The following is a 24,128-nucleotide window of genomic DNA, read 5'->3' as shown; positions in this document are numbered from 1 at the left end:
GGCCTTGGGGAGCCACAGAAGGGGTCTGAGCTGCGGAGGCCTGCGACCGACACTGGGTCAAGGGGGCGTCACTCAGCTGGACTGGTATGGGAAGGGGTCAGGGTTCCAAGAGGGGGAAGCTTGAGAGATGCCCTACGAGGTCAGAGAGAGTGTGTCCAAAGGAGAGGACGACGGTGGCATTCAAAATCCGGTCCCCAGAGCGACGGACAAACCTCTAGACAAAAAAAGGGATGATCTGAGATCACAAGAGCCGGACCCCACCCCCAATTCTCCAAGTCCCAGCTCCCCGACCTGTAAGCTGGTTGGCCCCGAGCAAGTTAATCAGCCTCTCTGAGCTTCGGTTTCCTCTTGGGTAAGACACAGATGTGTTGGGCTGCAAGTGAGAGAAAACCCAACTCAAACTACCGGAGGCGATTAATGGACTCGCGGGAGGTTTCGGAGGAAGGGCCGCCTCCAAGTAAGATCCGTGGGCTCAAACGGCTCCAAGGACCCAGTTTTTCCATCTTTGCACTTGGCCTTCTGCAAAGTCCAGCTTTCCTCTAAGGCTCACTTGCCCTGCGGTCCCACAAGCGTTGCCCCGAGCTGCTGTGTCTCAGCCTTGCCAGTTTCTACAGGAAGAACCTTTGTCCCAGGAAAAATCCCGGGAGTCCTTCTGCCTGGACCAACCTTCGGCCAAGGTCACCTGCCTCCATTCCCTGGGGCCAGGACAGAGTCAGCTCCCCTAGAACAGCAGAGATCTCTCCTAGGAGCATGGGGGCTTCCAGGTAGGGTGGGAGAGAAAGGGATGCCAGGGGGGTCACTGGTACCCATGGGGCAGTCATTGTGGGGATTAGAGATCCCACGTGTGGCACCCTCCTCGAGAGGCCACTATTCTTTTTTTTTTAATAAAAAAAAATTTTTAATGATTATCTTTATTTTTGAGACATAGAGCAGGAGCAGGGGAGGGGCAGAGAGAGAAGGAGACACAGAATCGGAAGCAGGCTCCAGGCTCTGAGCTGTCAGCACAGAGCCTGACGCGGGGCTCAAACTCACAAACTATGAGATCATGACCTGAGCTGAAGTCAGACGCTCAACCGACTGAGCTACCCAGGAGCCCCCCCCCTTTTTTTTTTTAATTTTTTTAGTGTTATTTATTTTTGAGAGACAGAGACATGGCATGAGTGGGGGAAGGGCAGAAAGAGAGGGAGACCCAGAATCCAAAGCAGGTTCCAGGCTCTGAGCTGTCAGCACAGAGCCCGACCCGGAGCTCGAACTCACAGACTGTGAGATCATGATCTGAGCTGAAGCCAGACGCTCAGCCAGCTGAGCCACTCAGGCGCCCCTAGAGGCCACTATTCTTCTTGTCATTGGGTATAAAAGACCATCGTGAGCAAGAAAAATGAGGTTTAATGTGCCGTCCCCAAAGATGAAACGGATGTCCGTAAACGGAAATCCCCAAGGGTCGGGTTTGAGTCAATCTAAGAAAAATTTCTAACAGCTGGCGTTGTCTTCCATGGGCCTCCCGTCACTGGAGGGGAACAAGAGAGGACCAACATCTCAGCTCAGGGCAGCTGTAGGGGGAGGTGTGGAGCGGATGCCTCCGAGGGCAGTGGGGTTCCAGGATTCCCTCTCTAATGGGGGTCCACGAGGCAGAAGCAGGAAAAGGAGGTCATTATCTCTTAAAAAAAAAAAAAAAAGTTGTAAACCAAGGCGTCAGAAGCATGGAAGGAAAGAGAAGTAAGCGCTTAAAACTCCCTGAGCTTGGCAATCTGGTCCTGAGGGTGAGGGGGATGGGACATGGGCACATCAAGGAACAGACGGGGCACAGAGCTGCTCCCTGGAAGCTGGGGACTGGGCGGGGTCTCCCGTGGGAGGCAAGAGCAGGGGACAGAGAAGGGGTGCAATCGTTCTCCCCTGGGGGCTTCCCGGGCAGTCTCCAGCTGTCGGGGCCAGGCCAGCGCTCAGGACCGTAGGAATAGGACCAGAAGCAAGGGGTGGCCAGGAGCCCCTCAGGGGACCCCGGAGGGAGCGAGGCAGCGTGCGCACGGGTGCCTGAAGTGGGTACCAGGTGGGCAAGGTCAGGGTCCGCCCCGTCTAGCCCCGGCTCTCTTTCCAAGCCCGCTTCTCACACCGGCCACCCCACTCGGGCCGCCCCCCGGGTCTCCTCGCACCCACCTTAGCTCCTGCCGCCCCCACCTTCTGTCTTCACACTCAGACTTCCCGCCCCCGCCCCAAGCACTTCTCCGCCCTTGGTTGCTCTTTCCAAACGCCAGCCTCCCCCCACCCACCGCCCCAGAGTCCTTCCCAAGTGGAGAGACTGTGCCCCTCCCTCCATGACTGGGTTGCCCGCACCAGCTCCCTGGATGAGGCGTCGGGGCCCGGCTGTGAGGGGCTGGGGAAGCTCCCCCCACCCGTAAGACAAGGACGGGATAGTGAAGCCTTCGGGGAGGGTAATTCGTGTTAGCTGCCTCCTCATCGATGGTGAGCGCAGGTGTTTGCCTTACATTTCTTTTATTTATTTGTTTATTTGTTTATTGTTTTATTTGTTTATTTTAGAGACAGAGCAGGGGGAGGGGCAGAGAGAGAGAGAGTAAGAGAATCTTTTAAGTTTTTTTGTTTTTTTTTAATCTCCTTAATGTTTATTCATTTTCAAGAGACAGAGTGCAAGCAGGGGTGGGGCAGAGAGAGAGGGAGACACAGAATCCGCAGCAGGCTCCAGGCTCCGAGCTGTCAGCACCGAGCCCGACGCGGGGCTCAAACTCACAGACCGTGAGATCATGACCTGAGCTGAAGTTGGATGCTCAACTGACTGAGCCACCCGGGCGCCCTCGAGAGAAAGAGAATCTTCAGCAGGCCCCACGCTCAGCCCAATGCGGGGATCCAACCCACGATCCTCGGATCATGACCCGAGCTGAAATCAAGAGTCAGACTCTCAGCCGACGAGCCACCCAGGCACCCCTGTCTTGTATTTCTAGATGCTTCTCAGGGTCCAGCACGCAAGGCCACGGGGCATGAATGGGATTCATGATGCAGTGGCCTGAGGGAACAGTAGTGGAGAAGGGGAGACGAGCACCGTGACTCAGCTGTCCGGTCGATATTCGTGGAGCACCTGCTGTGGGCCGGCTCTGGAAAGACGCTCAGGAAAGGGAAACGGGGACCGTCCCTGCCATTGCTGTTATGGAGAAGCAGCTCCCAAAATACGAAGGCTGTTTTCCCAAACTTCAGGTGATTCAAAGCGAGATCCCATCACCCGCCACCTTGAAGCATGAAGGACAGAGACTCAGGACCAGAGGGAGATAGTCCTGCCTTCCGTGCCGCACATGAAGCTTCCGGAAAGTTGCTCCTGCCAGGGCCGGTGTTGGGCCAATCCAGGAATCACTCCCAGGGGAGTCCTGACACAGTCACGAGGTCACCCCAGTCACTGATTCCTGAGCCCGTCGCTCAGCCTCTCCAGGCTGCAGCTCGGAGGCGTCGGCAGGGAAGTTGGGGCTCCCTGGTGAGCTGTGACAGGCCGGCTCTGACCCCTGGACGGCGAAGTCAGGGCTCCTCCCGCCATCGAGGGTGATGGGCACGGGCACAGCTAAACTCAGCATGGCAGCGTCTTCCAGGTTCAGCGGTGCCGGGGCGGCTCCGAGCACATGGGGGGCCCAAGCACCGCAAGACGACGCCCAGAATTTGCTGGGGGCAAAGCCAGTTGCCACAAGAGGCTGGTACCACGGACTCGAACATATACCACGGGCATTTGGGTGTAAAGAGGAGACACAACCTCCTTTTGAAGCCTGATGGTTGGAGGGAACATGTGAACTTGCAAAATGGTTGGCATTTATTGACTACCTACGGTATGCACTTCACGCCCATTCTCTCCGATCCTCCGATGTCCCGGCGAAGTAGGTATTGTTTCTACTTTATCTGATTTATTTTTAATCTTTTTAAATATAATTTGTCGTCAAATTGGCTAATACACAGTGTGTCAAGGGTGCTCTTGGTTTATTGTTCCTGTTTTAGAGAAGAGGCCATGTAGGCTCCGAAACAGTAAATAGAATTGGCCCAGAGTACACGGCTCAGAAGTGGCAACGCGGAAATGGAAGCTGAGGTCTCCGATCCCAGTCTTCTTTCTTGGGGCGGGGTGGGGGGAGGGGGGAACCTCTGGAAACAAGAAGGAAACGCCTTCGTTTCACCCAAGGGAGGTTTATTCATAAGCATTTTATGAAGCAGCCCCTATGCGCAGCCATGACTCAGAGAAGCTGGGTCCCAAGCTGGGTTCCAAGCTGGGGGGCGGGGGAGTCTGGGAGGTGAGGCGCAGACACGTGGGCAGGGAGTGAATGATGCCAGGCAGATGTCCCCCAACACCAGCCCCAGCCCAGCCTTCCAGCATGGCTGCCCCGAGCAGGAACCTGCGGACACCCGCTGTGACCACCAGATGGCGACTGTGGGCTGCTCCGATCCACCTCTGTCTTGGAGACCAATAGGGAGGTCACCCCGGATCCTTTTCCTAGCATGGGTGGCGGTGCCTGGCAAGCCAAACAGCTGCAGGGAAAGCGTGAGTATTTTTAGGCATCCACCAGCGGGTGGGTAAAAACGGCCAGGGTGCAGAGAACCTGGAGGGGGAGGCCAAATCAGAGAGTAGGGCGGGGTGGCGTCCCTGCTCCCAGCAGGGGCTGAACGAGTCACCACCACCCCCAGCCCCACCCCCGGTCTCCATCTCCCAGGGCGGAGCCCTCTGGCCCCCTGGGCAGCCAGGGGTCAGTGCTAGTCCTTCCCGTGCTGTAGCCCTGAATCATGCTGCTGAAGTAGACGGGCGTGTTGCGATCCGGTTAGAAGAGGACCACGCAGCACTTGGGGCCGAAGTAGCCCAGGGGCCAAAGCGCCCAGAAGGTTGAGCACTGCGACCACGAGGTGCAGGATGGTGACCAGGACCCCCTCGTAGACAGACATGAAGGTACGGAGGGAGATGGAAGAGGTGAAGTAGAAGGTCATGCGGAAGGTGATGAACTTGGCCTCGTTGTGGGTGGTGGGCAGCTCCTTGCCCACGTAGGCGAAGCTGAAGCGCGCCACGGACAGGAGCGGGTCCAGGCTGATGTTGAACAGCAGCACTTTGTGGTAGTTGCAGGCGAGAACCGCGATCTTGGGGTCATCGGGGCCGGGGCGGGCGGCGGGCTCGGCGGTCGTGGCCAGCACGTTGCCCGCCACGAAGACACAGGGCCCGTGGTAGCGGACCCAGTAGCCGTAGGCATGCGGGAGGTGCCTGGCCATCTTGAAGACGCGGACGATCTGGAAAGAGCGCACGGTGACACAGGAGATACAGACGGTGAAGCAGAGGGCGAAGAGGGTCTGGCAGCCGAGGCACGTGAAAAACGCGGGCTGCCCGACGTACATGGGGGACTGTCACCTATGCCAGCGGCAGTGGCATCGGCATCGGGAACCACCTGGGGAACCCGGCCGAGCAAACCATGGGCGTGTGGCGGTGCCTCCAGAAGATCACCAAGATGGCCAGGGCGCGGAGGGAGCCCAGGATGGACAGCACGGCCACAGTGACGGCGGGTGCCTCTCGCCATTCAAGGGAGGCCAGCCGCCGCTTGAAGCAGGAGGCGTCGTTCCTCCGGGACCACCCGCAACTCGGGCAGGGCCGGCAGCCAAACTCGTCTGCAAGAGCCCACAGCAGTTCCCGTCAGATATAGCCACCTTCCCAGCACCCACATCCTCTGCACCTGCACCCGGCCAGGCTGTAGGGGCAGGGAGGGGGCGAGCCAAGGGCGATGCCTGCGGTCGTAGCCACCTCTCGCTGCGTCCCTCGTATCCACCGGCCCATCAGATCCTCACTGCAACCCCATTTCACAGATGTGGCATCTGAGGCTCCTCCAGGCAGTTACAAAACCAGACAGTTACAGAGGCAGGATGTGGTCCAAGGTCCCCTTGACTCAGAGCCTGGCGACCGTAATGCCTCCCTTCCAAGACCGTACCCTCTGGTGAGATGGACATTCGACTGTTTATTCAAGTTTCTTTTTGAGCGCCATCCACTGTGATAGGCATCTGAGATGGGAGAGCACAGACGTGGATAAAACCGAGCCCCCTGACTTCCGGCTACCGACCAATTGCAAACAAACTTTTGTTGAGCACCTACTCTGTGCCCTGGGCTCTGCTGGGCACGTCGTAAGTACTCGGATCGGTAGGTGTACAGACCGCTTAGTTACTAATCTGTGAAGTCATGAAAAAAAAATAATTCGGCCCCAACGGTGAACTGTGGTAAACACTGGAGGGATGACATTGTCCCCCCCCCTTCCTGGAGTTTCTGATCTATAGGGGGAGATGTCGATTCTTCTCATCAAGGATGTCACTCAATAAACATTCACCGAGCAAACATTATATGCTCCGAACTACACGAGGCACTTGGGAGGCCACAGAGAGAAATCAGATCCTAGCCCTGTCTGCCAGGAACATTTCTTCTACGGACAGAGACATTCATTCATTTGTGCGTTTGTTTGTTCGTTCATTCATTCATTCATTCATTCATCCAGTGGACATTCTCTGGCCTGACCCCCCTGGGCCCTCAGCTACATGTGTGTGCAGAGGGGATCAGTTACAGCCCCGCCTGCTTGAGGGCTGTTCCTTCTCCCACCCCCACGCCCTCACAGCATTGAAGATTTTTCTTACACCAGCGGTTAGGGAGATACAAGCGGAATCAGACATGGTCCGTGGCCTTTGGACACCTGTGTCCCCTGGATGAGACTCCAGAGACCCTGCCAAAGATGAAGGGCCCTGAGAGCCCCAGGGCGGGGCAGGGGTGTGGGTCTGCGAGCCCCACGTGCAGTTTGGTTGAGGAAGGTGCCTGGAAGGCAGTCGAGACACTCGAAGCAGCAGGGGTGCATACCCGCAGGCTTCTTCCTCAGGCTGGCCGTCCTTGGAACGCATGGGCACAGGGATCTGGAGGGAGGAAGGCAAGAGATCCTGAGCCCAACCAGCAGGATGCTCAGGAAAGGGAGTCTGGCCCCTGTCCGGGATGGGGCAGGAGCAGGGATTGCCACTAGAACGGGACCTTTGTAGGGACCCCCCCCCCCTCGTTTGGCCTGCCTGAGACCTGGTCCACCTTCTTCAGGTAACAGCGTGCGACTGTCGAAGACAGAGACTTTCTGAGATTGCCGGGCAGATAAGATGTGGCTCTGGGGCTGCCAGCAGCCACCGTGTCTCCATAGAGGGAGGACATTCCAAGGAAGGACCTGAGATCTGGAGGGAATGAGACCCTGGATCTATCGGTGCGTGGAGTCTCAAGGTCCACTCCTGGAGTTTTCAGTGATGGGAGGGAACAACTTCACTTTGTGAAGAGTGGGGCAAAACCCATCCTAAAATTCAGATGGCATCTCAAGGGACCCTGAGTTCCCAACGCAATCTTGAAAAAGAACAAAACTGGGGCGCCTGGGTGGCTCAGTCGGTTGAGCGTCCGACTTCAGCTCAGGTCACGATCTCACGGTCTGTGAGTTCGAGCCCCGCGTGGGGCTCTGGGCTGATGGCTCAGAGCCTGGAACCTGTTTCAGATTCTGTGTCTCCCTCTCTCTCTGCCCCTCCCCCATTCATGCTCTGTCTCTCTCTGTCCCAAAAATAAATAAACATTAAAAAAAATTTTAAAAAAAGAAAAAGAAAAAGAACAAAACTGGGGATGCACATTTCCTGACTTCAACACTGAACTGCGAAGCTACAGTAACCCAAGTGCTGTGGTGCTGGCATAAAGAGACACATACAGGGCGCCTGGGGGGGCTCAGTTGGTGGAGCGTCCGACTTTGGCTCAGGTCACGATCTCGCTGTTCATGGGTTCGAGCCCCGTGTCGGGCTCTGTGCTGACAGCTCAGAGCCTGGAGCCTGCTTCGGATTCTGTGTCTCCCTCTCTCTCTGTCCCTCCCCTGCTCACACCCTGTCTCTCTCTCAAGAATAAAGAAAGATTTAAAAAAAAGAGCTTTGTGTTGTTTTTTTTTTTTTTAAAAAGACACACATACAGACCAATAAAATAGAACAGAGAGTCCAGACACAAACCCTCACACATACGGTCAAATGATTTTTGACGGGTGTTCCAAGACCATTCAGTGGGGGAAAGATCGTTTTTCCAATGAATGGTGCTGGGAACGCTGGATATCCACATACAAAAGAATAAAGTTGGACCTAATGCCACGTGCGGGTACCTCAAAATGGATCCATGACTCACAGGGAGACCTAAAATCATAAAAGCTGCTACAAGAAAACACCGGGCACAAGTTTCAGGACACTGGATCTGGCAATGACCTTCCTGGATAGGACTTCGTGAAAATGGAAAACGTTTGTCCACCAAACGACAGAGAGTAATGTATGGAGAGCGTAAAAAGGCATCCCACAGAATGGGAGACAATATCTGCATGTTGTTCATCTACCAAGGGATTAATATCCAGCATATACAAAGAACTCCTGAAACATGATAACTCAGAAATGGACAAAGGACCTGAATAGAGATTTCTCCAAAGAAGATACACACATGGCGAATCAGTACTTGAAAAGCTGCTCAATCAGTAATCATGAGGGAAAGACAAATCAAAGCTACAGTGAGAGACCAGCCTACGCCCATTGGGATGGTTGCTATCAAAAAAACGGGTCATAACCCGGGCTGGCAAGGATGCAGAGGAACCGGGACCTCCTCATTCACCGCCGGGAGTGTAGACGGGGATGGCGGTGGTGGAAAACGGTATGGCAGTTCCTCAAAAAATTAAAAACAGAATGAACACACGATCCGGCTTCCACTTCTGGGTGTCTACTCAAAAGAATTGAAAGCAGAGATTCAAAGACACATTTGTACACCCATGTTTAATGCAGCGTTATTCACGATAGCTTAAACGAAGAAGCGACCCAAGTGTCCATTGATGGATGAACAGATAAGCGAGATGTGATATATACCTGTAATGAATTATTCAGTCTAAAGAGGGAAGAAAATTCTGACACACGCCACAAAACGGATGAACCGTAAGAACATGATGTTGAGTGAAATTAGCCAGTCACGGAAGACAAATGCTGTGTGGTTCCGTTTATATGAGATTCTGAGTCCAATTCATAGGACCACAAAATAGAAGGGTGGCTTCAGGGGCGGGAAGGAGGGGAGAGTGGGGAGTTAGTGTTTGAGAAGTATAAAGTTTCAGGGAGCCTGGGTGGCTCAGTCTGTTAAGCATCCGACCTCGGCTCAAGGTCATGATCTCACGGCTTGTGGGTTCGAGCCCCGCGTCGGGCTCTGTGCTGACAGCTCGGAGCCTGGAGCCTGCTTCCGATTCTGTGTCTTCTTCTCTCTCTGCCCCTCCCCGGCTCATGCTCTGCCTCTGTCTCTCTCTCTCTCTCTCAAAAATAAACATTAAAAAATTATTTTACATTAATATATACCCAAACTTATAGAAGGCAGTGAACGCAGTACTTAGAGGGGATTGTGCAGCTCTAAATGCCTGATTAAAAGAGGAGAAAGCTCTCAAATCACTACCATTTGCTGTCTTATTGCAGTTAAGTTTACTCTTGTACTGTTCTCTGTCCACATGGCACTGGATCGCTCTGACATTCGGCAGAACATCATGCAGGTCCACTTTATTCATGGCATCGTACCGACGGGATCTGGTGAGTAGGAAGCAGGAAGCACCCTTCACGCCCGCGCGAGACACAAATACTTAGGTACGAGGGTATATGATAAGGGCCCTGCCACACCGGCGATGCTTTCAGGGCTCCTGTGGTCTGGGAAAGGCCAGGACATCCTGTCTACGCGACAGAGCGACTTGTGACATCTTCTGCCTTCTGCCGTTAGAGACGTATGGCACTTGGCGAACCTCTCGAGATCGGGGGCGACCGCATAAATCGCTCTTGGAAAGACTGCTGCAACCCGCATTTATCAGGTGGCTCGGACGACATCCGGTTTCCAGGCAAACGATGACAAGCCCGGAGGAGGACTCTGAAGCAGGCTCTGGCTGTAGGACGTGCTGTCCTTGCCACTCGGGCCATGTGGCCAAGCAGATTTGCTGATGCCAGCGTCATCTGCAGGGGACAAGAGGGTCCAGCCCCAGTATGAGAGGTTGCAAAACGTAGCTGTAACATACCTTCCACCAGAGTACGACTCTCTATTTGAAAATCAGCTCCTGGTGTCCTGCCGGGCCTTCGTGGAGAACAAGCACTTGGCCTCAGGACATCAAGTGACTCTCAGAGGCACGGAGCTGCGTGGTCAGGCAGGAAGAGTGGCACATGTCCACGCAACGGAAATGGCACATTTGGGATCAGGCCAAAGCAGGCCCCGGGGGCGGCGGGGAGGGGGCACGGACATGTATGTTTCTTAGGTCAGTGATTCACAGGTAATCTATCCCCAGCTTGATATATTAACGTGAGCTCAAAACGGACCGTTGCCACACTAGGCTCCTCTCGGGGACGCCCCCGAAGGGCGGTAACGAGGGAACGTGTCCCCAGGGGGTAGAGTTGAGAGCACAGCACGTGTTTGTTCACTTGGTGTGGACGGAGAAAGGCCCTGGAGAGCGGATATTCCTGGACGGCTGGGCAGCGACGAATGGCTTGGCCGGCTGCTCGGTGGGCCTGGAAAGAACAAGACCAGAAGAGTGGAGAAGACATCGTCTGGACGGAAGGGTGTGTGCGTGGATGTACGAGAGTGAGCGCAAAGCCTGATGATCTTTGTGTCTCGGGCCCATGCCCGTCGAGAACCCAGGGAGCGATGAAGAACCAGATGGACAGGATGAAGCTTCCAGTACGGGTCAGCCGCCCCGGGGCTTGCACGGAGTGCCCGCGGTGGCGAGGATGGGGGCTGTGGGCGGGAGCTCAGCGGCGTGGGCTTCCTCTCCGTGGTCGGCACCGCTGAACACCTAACCTTCCAGCCCGGAACCCACACTGAGCCCTTGATTTGGTACCATTCTACATGGATGCCGGCCCATCTATCAACTGCAGGTGCCTTCTTCCCTGGAGGGAGCACTGACTCATCCGTGTAAGAACGTGCCTCCCTGTCTGCCACGCAGCACCCCCATCCCAGGGCGTACAGAGTGAACGAGTTACTGTCATGGGTCCCCCCACAAAGTCACCCCAGACAAGAGACCCATTGTGCGGCAAAGGGGGTGTGATGTGGGCACACGACCACAGGATCCACTGATACCAACACATTCCACACCACCATCGAGAAGTATCCCGTCTGATAAAACGATGGTATGGTGTATTAAGCGTTCAGGTAAGGTACCAGCTGGGGGACAGACAACACCTTGAGGGTAGGGACACTGCCCTTCAGGGTGAGGTATAAGCATTGAATGAAAGGCGGGTATGTAGCACTGTGGCCCCAACAGCTAGAACACGTGGGTCCAGCCACCATGTGGGGTCCAGCCACCACGGGGCGGAAGAAGGATCGGCCACGCTCACCATTGTTCTCGAGGGCTCGTTGTAGAACCGGTGTTTCTTGTCCCCACAGGCTGGACTCTTCTGGAATCCAGGGTCTGGTCTCCAAAGAGGGAACATGTCTACATATCCCCAGACAAAATGGGTGCTAGGTTACCTCCTGGCTTTTCAGGGGCCGCACGTCAGGGAACGAGAAGGCCAAGAAAGGAGGAGGTAGTTAACCTGGATTAGCAGGAGGGGCCAGGTCCCCACCACACAAGAGGGTAGGAAGGAGTCCAGAAGATTCAGCGCAGTGGCCGGGTCATTACTGGCACCTGCCACAACCACGGGCCGGCACGGACAAGGCGACTAAGGGCTCAGACACCCGGGGACAAATGTCGAGAACACCCCACCAGCCAAGTGGCCAAGGGCGAAGGACTCCGGAATGGATGGCGGAAGGGAGGGATGAGGAACAGCGGCTCCACCTGGCCCCCACTGCAGCTGCAGGGCCTGTGATGGTGTCCACTCGAGTCCCCGTGAAGACGCCGGGCTGGCTGCTGCCCCAAACGTGCCAGCCCACCAAGCTGTGGGGAGGACGTGAGCACAGTGACGGGTGGCCATCCATCTCTGTGGCTTCTCTCACGTTTTCTCAGCCCACCTTCTAGTCCTGCCCCTGCCATAGCAACCAATCCACGCAGGGGTTACCTGTCGGCACCTCCCCTAAGCTGCACTCGGTCTCTTTCGCTCTCTGCCCGGGGGGCTGTCGTGTGAGATGCTCGTGGGGAGCTGCTGGGCACCCACACGTGTGACCTGGAAGCACAAGGGAGTTAATGCCCCGTGCGGCGACCTTGGGCCACAGCGGGGAGGGGGGTGGTACAGACCAGTGGATCCATTCCATCCTCTTCCTTCCCTTGGGGACAATTCTAAAGTGGTCCCTCGGAAGGTTCCGGTAAGATCGAGCTCACATTCGGTGTCCAGCTTAAGAACATTCCCTGCTACTGACTTTCTCTCTATCCCTAATGGACTCTCCCCCGTCACCCACTCCTGCTCCCATGGAGCATATCCTGGAATAAACTGCACATAAACCCTTGCCTCAGGCTCTGCTTCCCAGGAAAAACCCCAGGCAAAGACACTGTTATTTGTTGACTTGCGTCCCCTCGAAGTTCACTGAAGTCTGAAACCCCAGGACCTAAAAATGTGAATTTACTTGGAACTAGGATCATTTCAGAGGTAGTCAGTTAAGATGAGGTCATCCTGGAGTAGGGCGGGCCCCCACTCCAATATGACCCATGTCTTTATAAAAGGGGAGATTTGGAGACAGACACCCCCACAGGGAGAGTGCCCGTGGAGGTGACCACAGAGGTCGGGTGAGAAAACCCCAAGCCAAGGAAAGCCAGCGATGGCCAGCTAACCACCAGAAGTTGGGAGAGAGGCCTGGAACATCCTCCCTCTGGAGAGGGTTCCTGAAGGAACCAACCCTACTGACGGCTTGAGTTGGACTTCCAGCCCCCAGACTGTGGCCCTTTGTGACAGCAGCCCTAGCAAACCATTAAAGACACCAACCCAACTGACTCCATAAAAACCCCCACGAAGCATAGGAACTAGAGGCACCCGGGACCACAGAAACTGTGGATAAAGTGTGCAGTCCATCGGGAGGACTGGTGAAGGCAGGCGGAGCTTTTTTATTATTATTATTTTTAAGTAGGCTGCGCGCCCAGCACGGAGCCCAACACAGGGGTCTAAACTCACGACCCTGAGATCAAGACCTGCGCTGAGATCCAGAGTCGGATGCTTAACCGACTGAGCCACCCAGGTGCCCTGGCTCTGAACTTTTAGACCCCCCACCTCCCCCCCTCCCCACGAGGCTGGGTCTCTACCCTTCCCCACATCGCGGCCATTCTGACAGCTTGTAACCTAAGAGGGTAAAACAAAGGAGCTTTCAGACTGACAGATGTCAGACACAGGTGAAGACACAGCTACTGTCCCCAAAACGCGAGTACTAATCGATGGGATGTAGACTGAATGCTGCGTATAGAGACGTGCGAAAGCTGTGTGGCCTTTTATGGGTCACGCGACCCCCTCTGTGCCTCCAGTTTTCCAACCCCAAAGACAGGAGGAACAGTACTCTCTATTTCCCAGGGTTGACATGAGAATTGAAGTCCTTAGCACACACGTGTCCCCCTAACGTTCACTTTGCGCAGCCCCCTGAGCCCCTGGGTCCTGAGGATCCAGAAAGCTCTAGACTTCCACAGTGCTTAGTCAATGGGAGGAGGGACACCCACAAATAGGGACGCCATCATTGCTCGATAATGGATCTCAGGTCCACAGGGCCCTTGCCACCCCTGCACGAGCCAGTGCCCAGACCCAGGTCCCAGCCCCCCACCAGCCCTCCGAGAGCTGACCGTGTTGTTGGCCGTGTGCCAGGAGACGTCACAGATGGCCCTCAGCCGTCGTAGCACCGGGCAGTAGGAGGCGATGCTCCGGAAAGGTCCTGGCTCAGGTCCCACCGCCACTGGATGATCTCTAGGCGCATGAGTAGGTCCCCTCGCTGGTCAAAAAAGATCCGGTGGCCCAGGAGGGTGAAGCTGACCTTCCAGATTTCCTGAAGCAGCTGGAGAGGCCACAGGGAAAGGAAGCGAAGCTGGCGTCAGAAGTCGGGCCCGATCTGGGGGAGAGTGACTACCCCACGAGACTGGGTGTCCACATCCCTACAAGGGGGCAATGAGACCGCAGATGTGGCCACCCGGGAGGCAGCGGCTGGGAGCCCCGGCTCTGTCGTCGGACACACCTGGGTTCAGGCACCAGCTCTGCCACCTGCTCTGAGCCTTGGGCCTGTCGCCCAACCTCCGTGAGCTCCAGTCTCCTCTTCTGCAAAGTAGGACAACAAAAACCCTGTCTCCCGGGCTCTGAAGCAACACGTGAGTTTCCCAATGTTGGGAGCTTAGCACAGGGCCTGCAAACTAGGAAGTGCTCCCTTCCGGCCGAGGTGTCGACATTGTTCCTGCTCCCTGGAAGTCACCTCGGCCATCCCGCGGGGACCCAACACCTGAGCTCCAGAATCCACCGCTTCTCTCACTTGCAAGGGTCAGCTGCCCTCACCCCTGCCCCCTGGGTGCTTCCGGCTTCCCCACAGTTGCAGGCGACCCTCCAGTGTCTCCCCCGTGCCATCCCCCGTCACTCTGAGAATGCAGAAGCTGTACAAACTGGAACACGCTTTGGACTGGGCATCCTTTGGCCTGAATCCCAATCTGAGCTCCTTCCTCAATTTGCTGTGTGACTTTGGCCAAGTCACTGAACCTCTCTGGGCAGACCACCCCCCACCCCCCGCCCTCGAAAGAGCTTCCAACTTAGATACCCCATCAATCTGACTCCTCGGCTTTCCCTCCATAAATGAGAGAGTCTATTGGGCTATGTCTTGGGGGTCCAGAGCTCACCTCGCCTCGGGGACCGACAGACAGACAGCCAAGCGCTTCGGGCCCTAGCCTTCTTCCTGCTCTGCCCAGGGAGTGAGGTCTCCAGAAGCCTCTTTGGAATTTGCACATGTTGCTGGGACCGAGGGCAGTGGTCTTGGGAGCTGAGAGGAGGAAACTCCTCCCCGGTGGCGGCCTCTGGATGGGGATCCGGATGCCGTGAAGGGCCCACAGGGAACCAGGTCCTGGTGTCGGATTCCAGGGCTCGAAGGCAGGGGGTCAGAAAGTATTGTCCCTGCAACCCTCCTGAGTGGAGGAGGTCTGGACTATTGTCCAGACACTGGTGTCAGAAATGAATGAGGAGAAAGAGAAGGACATTCGGCTTCTACTCGGCAGCAGGTAATGTGTACACATCACTGCTAATCCTCACAAAAGCTCAGCAGGGTGCGTATTATCCTTTCCAGCCAGCACAGGAGGAACCTGGGGCTCAGAGATATTAATTAACTTGCCCCAGGTTGCACCGCTAATGGGGCCAAGCTGGACTCAAACCCAGGTCTGCCTGAGGACAAAGCTCTGCCTCCCAACGGACGGACAGATGGGCCACAGCTGAGACGCTGGGGTGGACAGAGGCGGAGAGAAGGACGCAGTGAAGAGCCAGTGAGGGTGGTGAGCAGGTGGCCTGTGGTCCCGGCCGGCTGGTCACTGGTAGAGCCCCAAGGGCCCCAGTCCCAACCCCATTAAGTAAAAGGATGGGACCCCAAGACTCTGAGAACACCTTGCAACTCCAACGCTCTATGATTCCACGACCTGCTGAAGATCTTCCCTTGGACTCCCGAAGCCCCCTCTCATTTGCCAGCCTGGATTTTCCCCAGCCTCCCCCTAATCGCCCCCTCCCCATCATCACGGGCGGAGCGTCCTCCTGGCCTCTATCTCCAAGTCTCCCCTTCACCCGGGCCTCCCCCTCCTCCCTGCCCTCAAGGGGCGCCCTCCTCTCCATCCCCACTGCCCCTGTCCTGGAGCGTCACCACCCCCTGGCCACTCCCTAGCTGGGTGACCGTCACTCCTCTGAACCTCCATCTCCCCTCTGTATGGGCAGCAACCATCGAGTAACAGTGGTTCTGGGGATAGATGATAATTCACACAGAGGGGTTAGCACAGTGCCGGGACATAGTAGGGGCTCATTCATTCATTCATTCATTCAAGAAATATCCACTGAGAGTCAACTCTGAGCCAGATCCGGTTCCAGCAGCTCAGGATACAGCACAGAACAGGACGGTAGGATTGAAAGGTCCCTGCTCTCCCCGGCCTACGTCTGGGAGGAGGAGGGTGGTGGGGAAGAGCCGATAAACAAGAAGGCAAGTAAATAAACACAACAAAGACACTTCGGGGTAAGAGTTATGACAAAAATCCTCAGGCTGGCGTGGCATGACCCAGCATTGGGGGGAGGGGGCCCTGCACAAGTGGGGCCTTTGGGGTAACGGAGAGGGACAGCCGGAGCTCAGCTCGTCCCCTCACCGGGCAGTGTGCCCGCGGTAGGGTGGCATCTACCCCCGGGCAGAGGGCATCGTGGTCTAACGCGTCTGCACAAAAGGGCATCATTTCTACTGTTCACGCCAGTGGAGACCCTGGGAGACGTTGCCATAGGATGATGGGCTGGGCTCCCTGCTTCCTGTCCCTGTCACCCCTCCACCTCCACCCCAAACTGGCTTGTTGGATTGTCTTCAAAACAGCAATTTCGGTGCTTCCCTTGGAACTCACTGTGGGCTCCAACTGCGTCTAGAGCAAAGCCCCAGCTCCTTCATCCGGCACTTAATGCCCTCCAATGTCACCTGCAGCTCCCCTTGTCCCCCATCCTTTGGTCACAGTGGCCTGATCACACGACCCAGACCACCATTCTCCTCCTGAGATGTCCAGTGCCTCCCTGGCCCTTCTCACTCCCAGCGATGCCGCCTCTCGCGCGCACACACACACACACACACACACACACACACACATTGCACCTCTGACCTCCTGCAGCACTCAGCAGAGACAGATCTTCCCGACTGTCCTTGTCCTTCCCAGGGTGAGGGTCCGGGGCACCCGCAGTGCCCAGCCTGGGCCTGGCACGTCGCAGGTGCTCAGGAAATGAGTTGCCATGATTGGTGCTCTTTGGTCTCCACTGTTGGGAGAGGAAAGAAGTCAACTGGTCCTTCATCACAGCCGTTGCCACAGTTGTCTAGGAAAGCTGAACAGTACGGTGGGAAAATCGGTGGTTCAAAGGGCCGACCTGGGTTCAAAGCCACGAACCACTGCTCACCACTAAAACCACCACAGACAGGTCACTTTGACTCCCTGTCTCAGCCTTCCTATCTGTGGATTATCGACCTCGTAGGATGGCCACGAGTTAGGGTGATGTATTCCAGGCACTCATGGCCCACTGGATGCTCAAAAGACAGTAAAGCACCCATAATAATTATGTATATTATTAATGTAGCAGGGCACACAGTAAAATATAATATTCTGCTGGCTGAGGCTAGAATTCCTTTAAAGAATCATTGTAGTTTTAGAAAAAAATAAGCACTTAGGGTTGCAAGGTTAGGCTCTGAGATTATGGGGTAGAGAGGTTACAAATAAATAGATTAAGGGAAAGGGGGAGTTTTTGAAAGAGCTAACTCAATGGCTCTGTGGAGGAAGCAGACAAGCATTTGGGGAGGGGGGATCGAGAAGAGGGGAGGAAGGCGAGAATAAAGACAAAATATAGACAGCGTTAGGGGAGTACCTAAGCCCCAAACTTTAAAGCAAACAAACGAACAAGGAAGCATTCAAGCACAGTGTGCGTCTCTGATGAAATTCCCCTCTGGTCCTCCAGATCCTCAGTAAAATCTTCTACCCACATAAACTTCGTGGTTAGGTGTGTGTGTGTGTGTGTGTGTGTGTGTGTGTGTGTGTGCGCGCGCGCACGCAGATCAGAAAAATACAGATTTAAATTCCAGGTCTGAATCCAGGCGACTCCTTGCCTCCTTACTCCTCTGAATCATCCAGACCTGGGACGACAGAAGATGCATAAACCCAAGGCAGAGCCTCAGAGAGCTGAACACAGAAGTCCTCCCCCAAGGCCACCACCCTGGAGAAACGGCAGGGGGCCCGGGGTGCCCACTGCCTGCCAGGCCTCCTTCCAGGGAACTTCACCCAAATCTCCTGCCGGGACAGGCTATCTTGGATGGCGAGGACTACATTAATGTAAAAAAAAGGAGTTTTGTCACCATGAAGCACTTCTGGTTTTATGTGTCTGGGGACAGGGTACGTCCCCTGGCCTCTCCTGCCAGTTTGCCCAGGACCCGGCCAGAGAGGGGGACGCTAGAGCAAGGCAGTGGTCTCCATGGCAACCACTCAGGGCTGTGGCGGTGCCTGCGCTGTGTGGCCCCGACTCTCCGTGGGCGGGGCCTCACCTGCCAGGGATAGACGACCCGCTCGGAGCGGCTGGTCTGGGCGCAGCCCAGGAGCCTGTGCAGCGCGTGGGCCTGTCGTGCAGGACCGGGTCGATGGCCCAGGACTCGGAGGCGATCCGCACGACGCCCGTGAGGTTCTGGCGGAGCACCTTGCAGAAGAAGTTGTGCAGGACCAGCTCTGGCGACAACAGGACCACGACGCGCGCAGAGCTCTGCCGCTGCTCGTCCACGATGGCCTTCAGGCGCCGGCGCTCCCACTGCGTCACCGCCTGGCTGGGCTGGGGCATGGGCAGCGTCTCCCGGAAGGCGATGCAGATGTCGCCGCCGGCCGGGCGATCTTTGAGCAGCTGGCTGTTGTCGCGGCCGTAGTCGCCGCTGCTCACCAGCGCGATGATCCAGTTCCGGCGGAAGTACAACATCAGCTGCACCATGGCCTCAGTCTGGTGATCTGCGCCCGGCGCTGTGCGCAGAAGGGCTGGGAAGCGCTGCTTGTCCCGTAGCTCGTCACTGATGGCGCTGTAGGTGATCTGCCCGAGAGCGGAGGGCCGCCAGCGTGAGCTAGGGCCTCACCAGGCCGCCATCACCCCCCCACCCCGGGGTCACCACAGCATCCCCCCACCCTTCCCCTTGGCTGTCTCTGCTGCTGTTCGTGGCAGCCGGGTGGCCTCTGCGACCACTTGTCCGTCACCTTACTCCTCAGCTCAAAACTCCCCAACAGCTCCTAATGTCACTCGAGGACAGCCAGAGTCCTTCCGTGGCCCCCAAGGGGCTCCACCACTGACCCCGGCCCTCGCCTCTCTGGCTTCGTCTTCTCCTACTGTCCCGCCTGGTCCCGGAGCTGCTCACCAGTTCGGCCAACGCACCAGGCTCCTGCCGGCCTCTGCATTCTCTGCCCCCTCTTCCGGAGCACTCTTCTCCTAGGCACCCACATAGCTCCCTCACTCCTTCCCCTCCCTCAGGTGGTTGTCCAGTTGTCAGAAAGAGCCTCCTGGCCACCCCGCTTGAAACTGAGGTCTCCCCCTACCCACCTGCCCACCGACCTGTCCAGCCTCCCTCGCCCTGCTGGCCTTTTCATTCTGTCCGGTGCACATCTCACTTTCCAACAGCCTATATCACAGTGTTTACGGACATGGCCTGGCTCTCCCGCCAGGAGATGAGCTCTAGGTGTTGTTCCCTGCCGTATCCCCAGCCCTACAACAGCACCTGCTCCATAAATATTTGTTAAACATAAGAAAGAATGAGTTTAGTCCTGGACGAGATGCCTCACGTAAGCGTATTAATGTTTACTAAGCACCTGCTACGTGTCAGACCCCTGGCACTTTACACAACAAAAATGACAGCAAACAGTGTAACTACCTACTATGTGCCGAGCCTCGTGCTAGCTGCTTTTTAGGGCATAAAAACTTTTTTTTTTTTAATGCATAAAAACCTTATGCCAGTTCTGGTCAAGGCACCTTTAATCATGACGATGACAACACTTAGAATGACAGCAGTCATACCAATGGCACTTTTTTGAGGACCTCTTATGCGTCAGGCCTTGTGCCGGGCAACCGTACAAGATAGTGTCGAGCACTTCCTGAGTTTTCATCTTTGTGCAAGATGCTTTACGTACCATTACATAAGCGACTAGCTTCTGTGTCCTACAAACTCCTGCATAGCTTAAAGCCTTTAACGTTCAGACAGTCCTAGGATGGAACTCTTATCATGCCATTTTATAGGTGGGGAAGATGAGGCTCAGAGAGTTAAGAGGTTTGCTCAAGACCTCACAATGGCCAAGACGCAGAGCCAAGATGCTCACCCAGGTGTGTCTGCCTCCAAAGCCTGAGCTCTTAACCACGCGGCTGGGCTGCCTTCCTAGGATTGGGGTTGACATTCTGACCCTACTTCCCGCCTCCTCCTACCCCCAGGACCGGTGGGGGGAAGTGAGCCCCCTGGATAACCACTCCTCTGCCCCCCAGCTCCTTACCCCAGGACCCAGGGGCCTCCCCTGTGGAAGGAGGAAGAGTGAGAGGAAGTGGGCCACCGTCACAGTGGACTCAGAGTTGCCAGGGCCGAGGACAGCCACCGCACGGGGCACCCAGTGGCTGTAGTCCTCCTGGATGGGCAAGGAACAGTCCTCCTTTGCCGGGAAGTGGAGCACGGGCTGGACGTCGTTGGAGGTGCGGCCGACAGCCACCATCTCGTAGCCCAGCAGCACGCCAGGCAGCAGGCTGCTCTGGCTGTTGATCTCCTCCCCTGCAAAGCGCATGGCCTGCATGAGATCGTAGCCCAACACCCTTATTTCATACCTGGGGGAGCCACGTGGGGTGGGGTGAGAGGCAGGTCCAGAGTGAGAGGAGGAAGGGATGGGAGAGCCGGGGAGTCCCCTCTGCCTGCCATAGGAAAGCCAAGGAGTGGCCCGAGAAGGAGCCACTCCAGAAGATTCCGGCATTTTTATCTCATCGTTGTCACCTATCACCATCACCACCACCGCCATTCTCACCATAGTCTTCACTCTTTGCATTATCACCATTATTACTGCTCTCAATCTTATCGGCATCACCACCATCACTGAACTCCCCTCTGTCATCACCGGCGTCAGCACATTCACTCGCCAATGTGCCGTCACTGGTAACCACCACACTGGTCATTCCCGAGCCAGCGTGTGATCTTCCCCAACGTCACATAAAGGGGGCACTTCTTACAGTCAGCTTTTACACACTCTTTTTTCTCTCCCTCTCTCACAGGACGCCTTCACCCTCTCTGCACCAAGTCGCTATCTCATCATCCCACTCTGGGTCCGCTATCCCAGCCTTCGTGCTTGCACGAAGGTGTCTCACCCAACCTTGAGTGATGCAGCCACCCCCGGGGCTCACAGGGGACAAGGTGAGTGGAGGAAATCCCTTCTGGTCCTGGAAGCACCCCTTCCCACCTAACCGCAGCCCTAGAGAAATGCAAACCTTCCCCTCCAGTCTGAGAACCTGCAACCGAAAAACCACATTTCCACCTTCCAAAGGCATAACCCCTGGTTTCTAGACTTGGACTTGACATGGGCTCAGTGGGAGTTCCCCACTTGACAAAGTAGGTGGGGGTGGTCTCGACAACCCCTCCAGGCTCAAATACCCTGTAACTCTTTATTTATTAAGACACGCGGCGGGACAACCAGCTCTCCATATTTCAGAATACAATTGCCAAAGATTTTGGTAACATGAACCGCACGGGGTCTCCCTGCAGGCCGGTGGGGATAATGCGGGATGAGAGGTTGGCAATGAATGAAGAAGAGCATTTTGAGCCCTTGGTCCTGGCGTGGTCCCCTGAGGAGCACAGGACCAGCCCAGGCTTCCCACTCCGCCCCCGTCGCCACCTCCAGCCCCACACTGGCGACTCACCCCTTGCACTGGGGCACCTGCAGGAGGTTGAGGTGGACGATGCCCTTCACGTTGGCATGGAGGGTGAAGAGGCCGCCGAGGAGGTAATCCCCAGCCAAGTATAAGTCTGAGTTCTCAGCCGGCTCAGCCAGGAGCCGCGGCAGGATGATGAGGGAGCAGACTTCCCTGGCCCGGGGTCCCATGGCTGGGAAGTGAGGGGTCCCCGGAGGTGGCCCTGACTTGACACCAGGGGATTTGCACAGACATTTACATAGTGACCGTCTTGCCATGGCCGAAGGGGTGGGGAAACACCTGGACAGGTGGAGAAGCCTGAGAACTCTGGGGGGGAAGAAGAGGCTAGAATTAGGATGATCCCTTCCTAGGGCATGGTGGGCCCTGGGGGGTCTGGGAGAACGCCCTGTGGAGGTAGAGAAAGCATGTCCTGCTATCTCGGACACAAACTTAACCTTCTGCCACTCGGTTAAGGACAGGTCCCATGCCCCTGACATTTCCAGCATCTGGGAGTAAAGGGCACAGATACTCACCCAGGAGACAGAGTAGAACCGGATCAAGTTGATCCTGGCAGATAGTACTTTATGTACGGCCCCTGACCCAGGACAGGTGTTCCAGTAAGAACCAGGCATCATGCTGTGTGCTCGCCATTCACCATCTCACTCGATGATCACATTAACGGGGACTATGACCGGCCCCATTCCGCAGATGAGAAAACTGAGGCACAGAGAAGCTTACGAAGCTCACCCTGGGTTGCACAACCAGCAAAAGTGGGGACTCAAAGCACATAGTCAGATGCTAGGACCTGGTTCTCAATCTCCACGACGTATAACATCACGAGGTCATGGTCTTTGCTAAAAAGCAGCGTTTCAGCAGCTAAGAGAATGGGAGCGGCGAGGGAGGCGGTTAATACCCGTTAGCCCGACAACGCAGCAGTCAGCGCTGCTGGGTGAGCCCCGCTCTGGGTGCCCCCTTCGTACCCAGCACCAAGGGGCGGGGTTACTGTCAGAAAAGAGAGCTGAAAATTTCCAAAGGGAGATGGTTCCAGCAAACAGGGCACCCATCGGAAACTGAGACCCTGTCCGCGTAATGTCGTTGTGGTCCTTTGGTGGCCCGGAGGGAGCCTGGGGACACCTACTGTGGAATGCTCGACACAGACGAGTCTGTTACAGCTGGGGCCCATTAAGGCCTCTGGGATCCGGGGTTGTGGGGAGAGGGGGTTCCCAGGCACAGAAAGCTGGCCGAAAACCTCATGCTCTCCCCCTGTCCCACCTCAGCCAAGCCCGGCTCCTTCTTCGAGGGCTAGTCGGTGCCTTGCCCCCTCCAGGAAACCATCCCTGGCCCCAGTTCACAGGAACCACCCCTGCTCTGAGCTGCAGAGGCACAGCGACTGCACGCGTCACTTCTAAGGAGGGAGAATAAAGCGGTTGCTGGGAGGTCCCGGGACGTTCTGGAGACTCCCAGCAAAGTCAGGCTCTCTAACCAAGCTCGGGGGGTTAAGCAGATGGCAGAGAAAAGAAAGCATCTAAATTAACCGGAGCCCCTGGGTGTGGCCCCAGCCCCAGGGTGCACGATGGCGGAGAGAACCACGAACCCAGCAGGCGCTGACTAGCTCACGGTGCGGCAGGGCTGGGCGGGGTTCGAGGGACACAGACAGGACACCCGGGGGACGTGGCCCGGAGCCTCGGAGACTGTGAGCTCCACGGGGGAGGCAGGGTCGAAGCCTCGAGGCCTGCCGGGATGGTGGTGACAACGCGCACAGGTCACTTCCGTCGCTAACGTGTTCTGAGGGCTCGCAGCATGCCAGGTATCGCGTGGAGCCCTCTCCATCTCTGTTATCCCACTTTTTTCTCACTACCTTCCTTTTTTTTTTTTTAAGTTTATTTATTTGTTTTGAGAGAGAGAGAGAGCAAAAGCAGGTGAGGGGCAGAGAGAAGGGAAGACAGAATCCCAAGCAGGCTCTGTGCTGTCAGCACACAGCCCGATGCGGGGCTTGAACTCACGAACCGGGAGATCATGACCTGAGCCGCGATCCAGAATCGGATGCTTAACCGACTGAGCCTCCCAGGCGCCCCTATTCTCGCGACCTTCTGATGTGCTCTTGGTATGTCTCCACTTTGCAGATGAGGACGCTGAGGTTCAGAGAGGGACAGTCACTTATCCAGAGCCACACAGCGAGTGAGTGGACTGGAGGAATCGGAGACCCGAATGTGGGCTGCAGAAAGTGGTGGGGACTGAGGGGCTCCCAGGGGAAAGGAATAAGGGGCCCCCTTGACAGGGATGATCTCTCTGAAGGCCAAAATCTGAGGAAGGAGCACTAGACGGGGAGCCAGGAGCTTTGGTTTCCGGGCCAGCTGTGCAGCCACTACCCTCGGGCAAGTCACTGCCATTCTCTGGGCTGCGGCCTCCCTACGCGTAAAATGGAATCAATGCTCTTAACATTTCGAGGATGAGGATCCTTTTGAGATTCTGATGAAAGCCCTGAACACTGACACACACACACCCAGTGACTCAAACCCCAGGGTGCGCGAGGCTCGGTGCACGAGGCTCTGCGTGAGCCCTGGGCTTCGGTGCCCCGGACTGGATCATCTCCGCAGCCCCCGTGG

The 24,128-nt window shown here is 56.2% G+C and overlaps 1 protein-coding gene across 1 annotated transcript; it reads right to left on the bottom strand.

The window, feature by feature from the left end:
• Positions 1-4,151: 4,151 nt before the first annotated feature.
• On the bottom strand, positions 4,152-22,927 carry TAS1R2 (taste 1 receptor member 2). The gene is given in 12 exon segments (XM_053899172.1): positions 4,152-4,841; positions 4,843-5,358; positions 5,360-5,622; positions 6,782-6,900; positions 10,459-10,545; positions 11,811-11,909; positions 12,031-12,135; positions 13,618-13,816; positions 13,819-13,973; positions 18,164-18,690; positions 19,010-19,183; positions 22,215-22,927. Coding segments are annotated over 12 exon segments (2,448 nt in total). The 5' UTR covers positions 22,224-22,927; the 3' UTR covers positions 4,152-4,646.
• Positions 22,928-24,128: the final 1,201 nt, after the last annotated feature.

The sequence above is a fragment of the Panthera pardus genome, unplaced genomic scaffold (assembly GCF_024362965.1).
Source record: "Panthera pardus isolate Hobbes unplaced genomic scaffold, ASM2436296v1 HiC_scaffold_11, whole genome shotgun sequence".
In the NCBI taxonomy this organism is placed as follows: Eukaryota; Metazoa; Chordata; class Mammalia; order Carnivora; family Felidae; genus Panthera; species Panthera pardus.
Note: the sequence above shows the minus strand (reverse complement) of the source record. Positions and strands in the feature narration are given on the sequence as shown.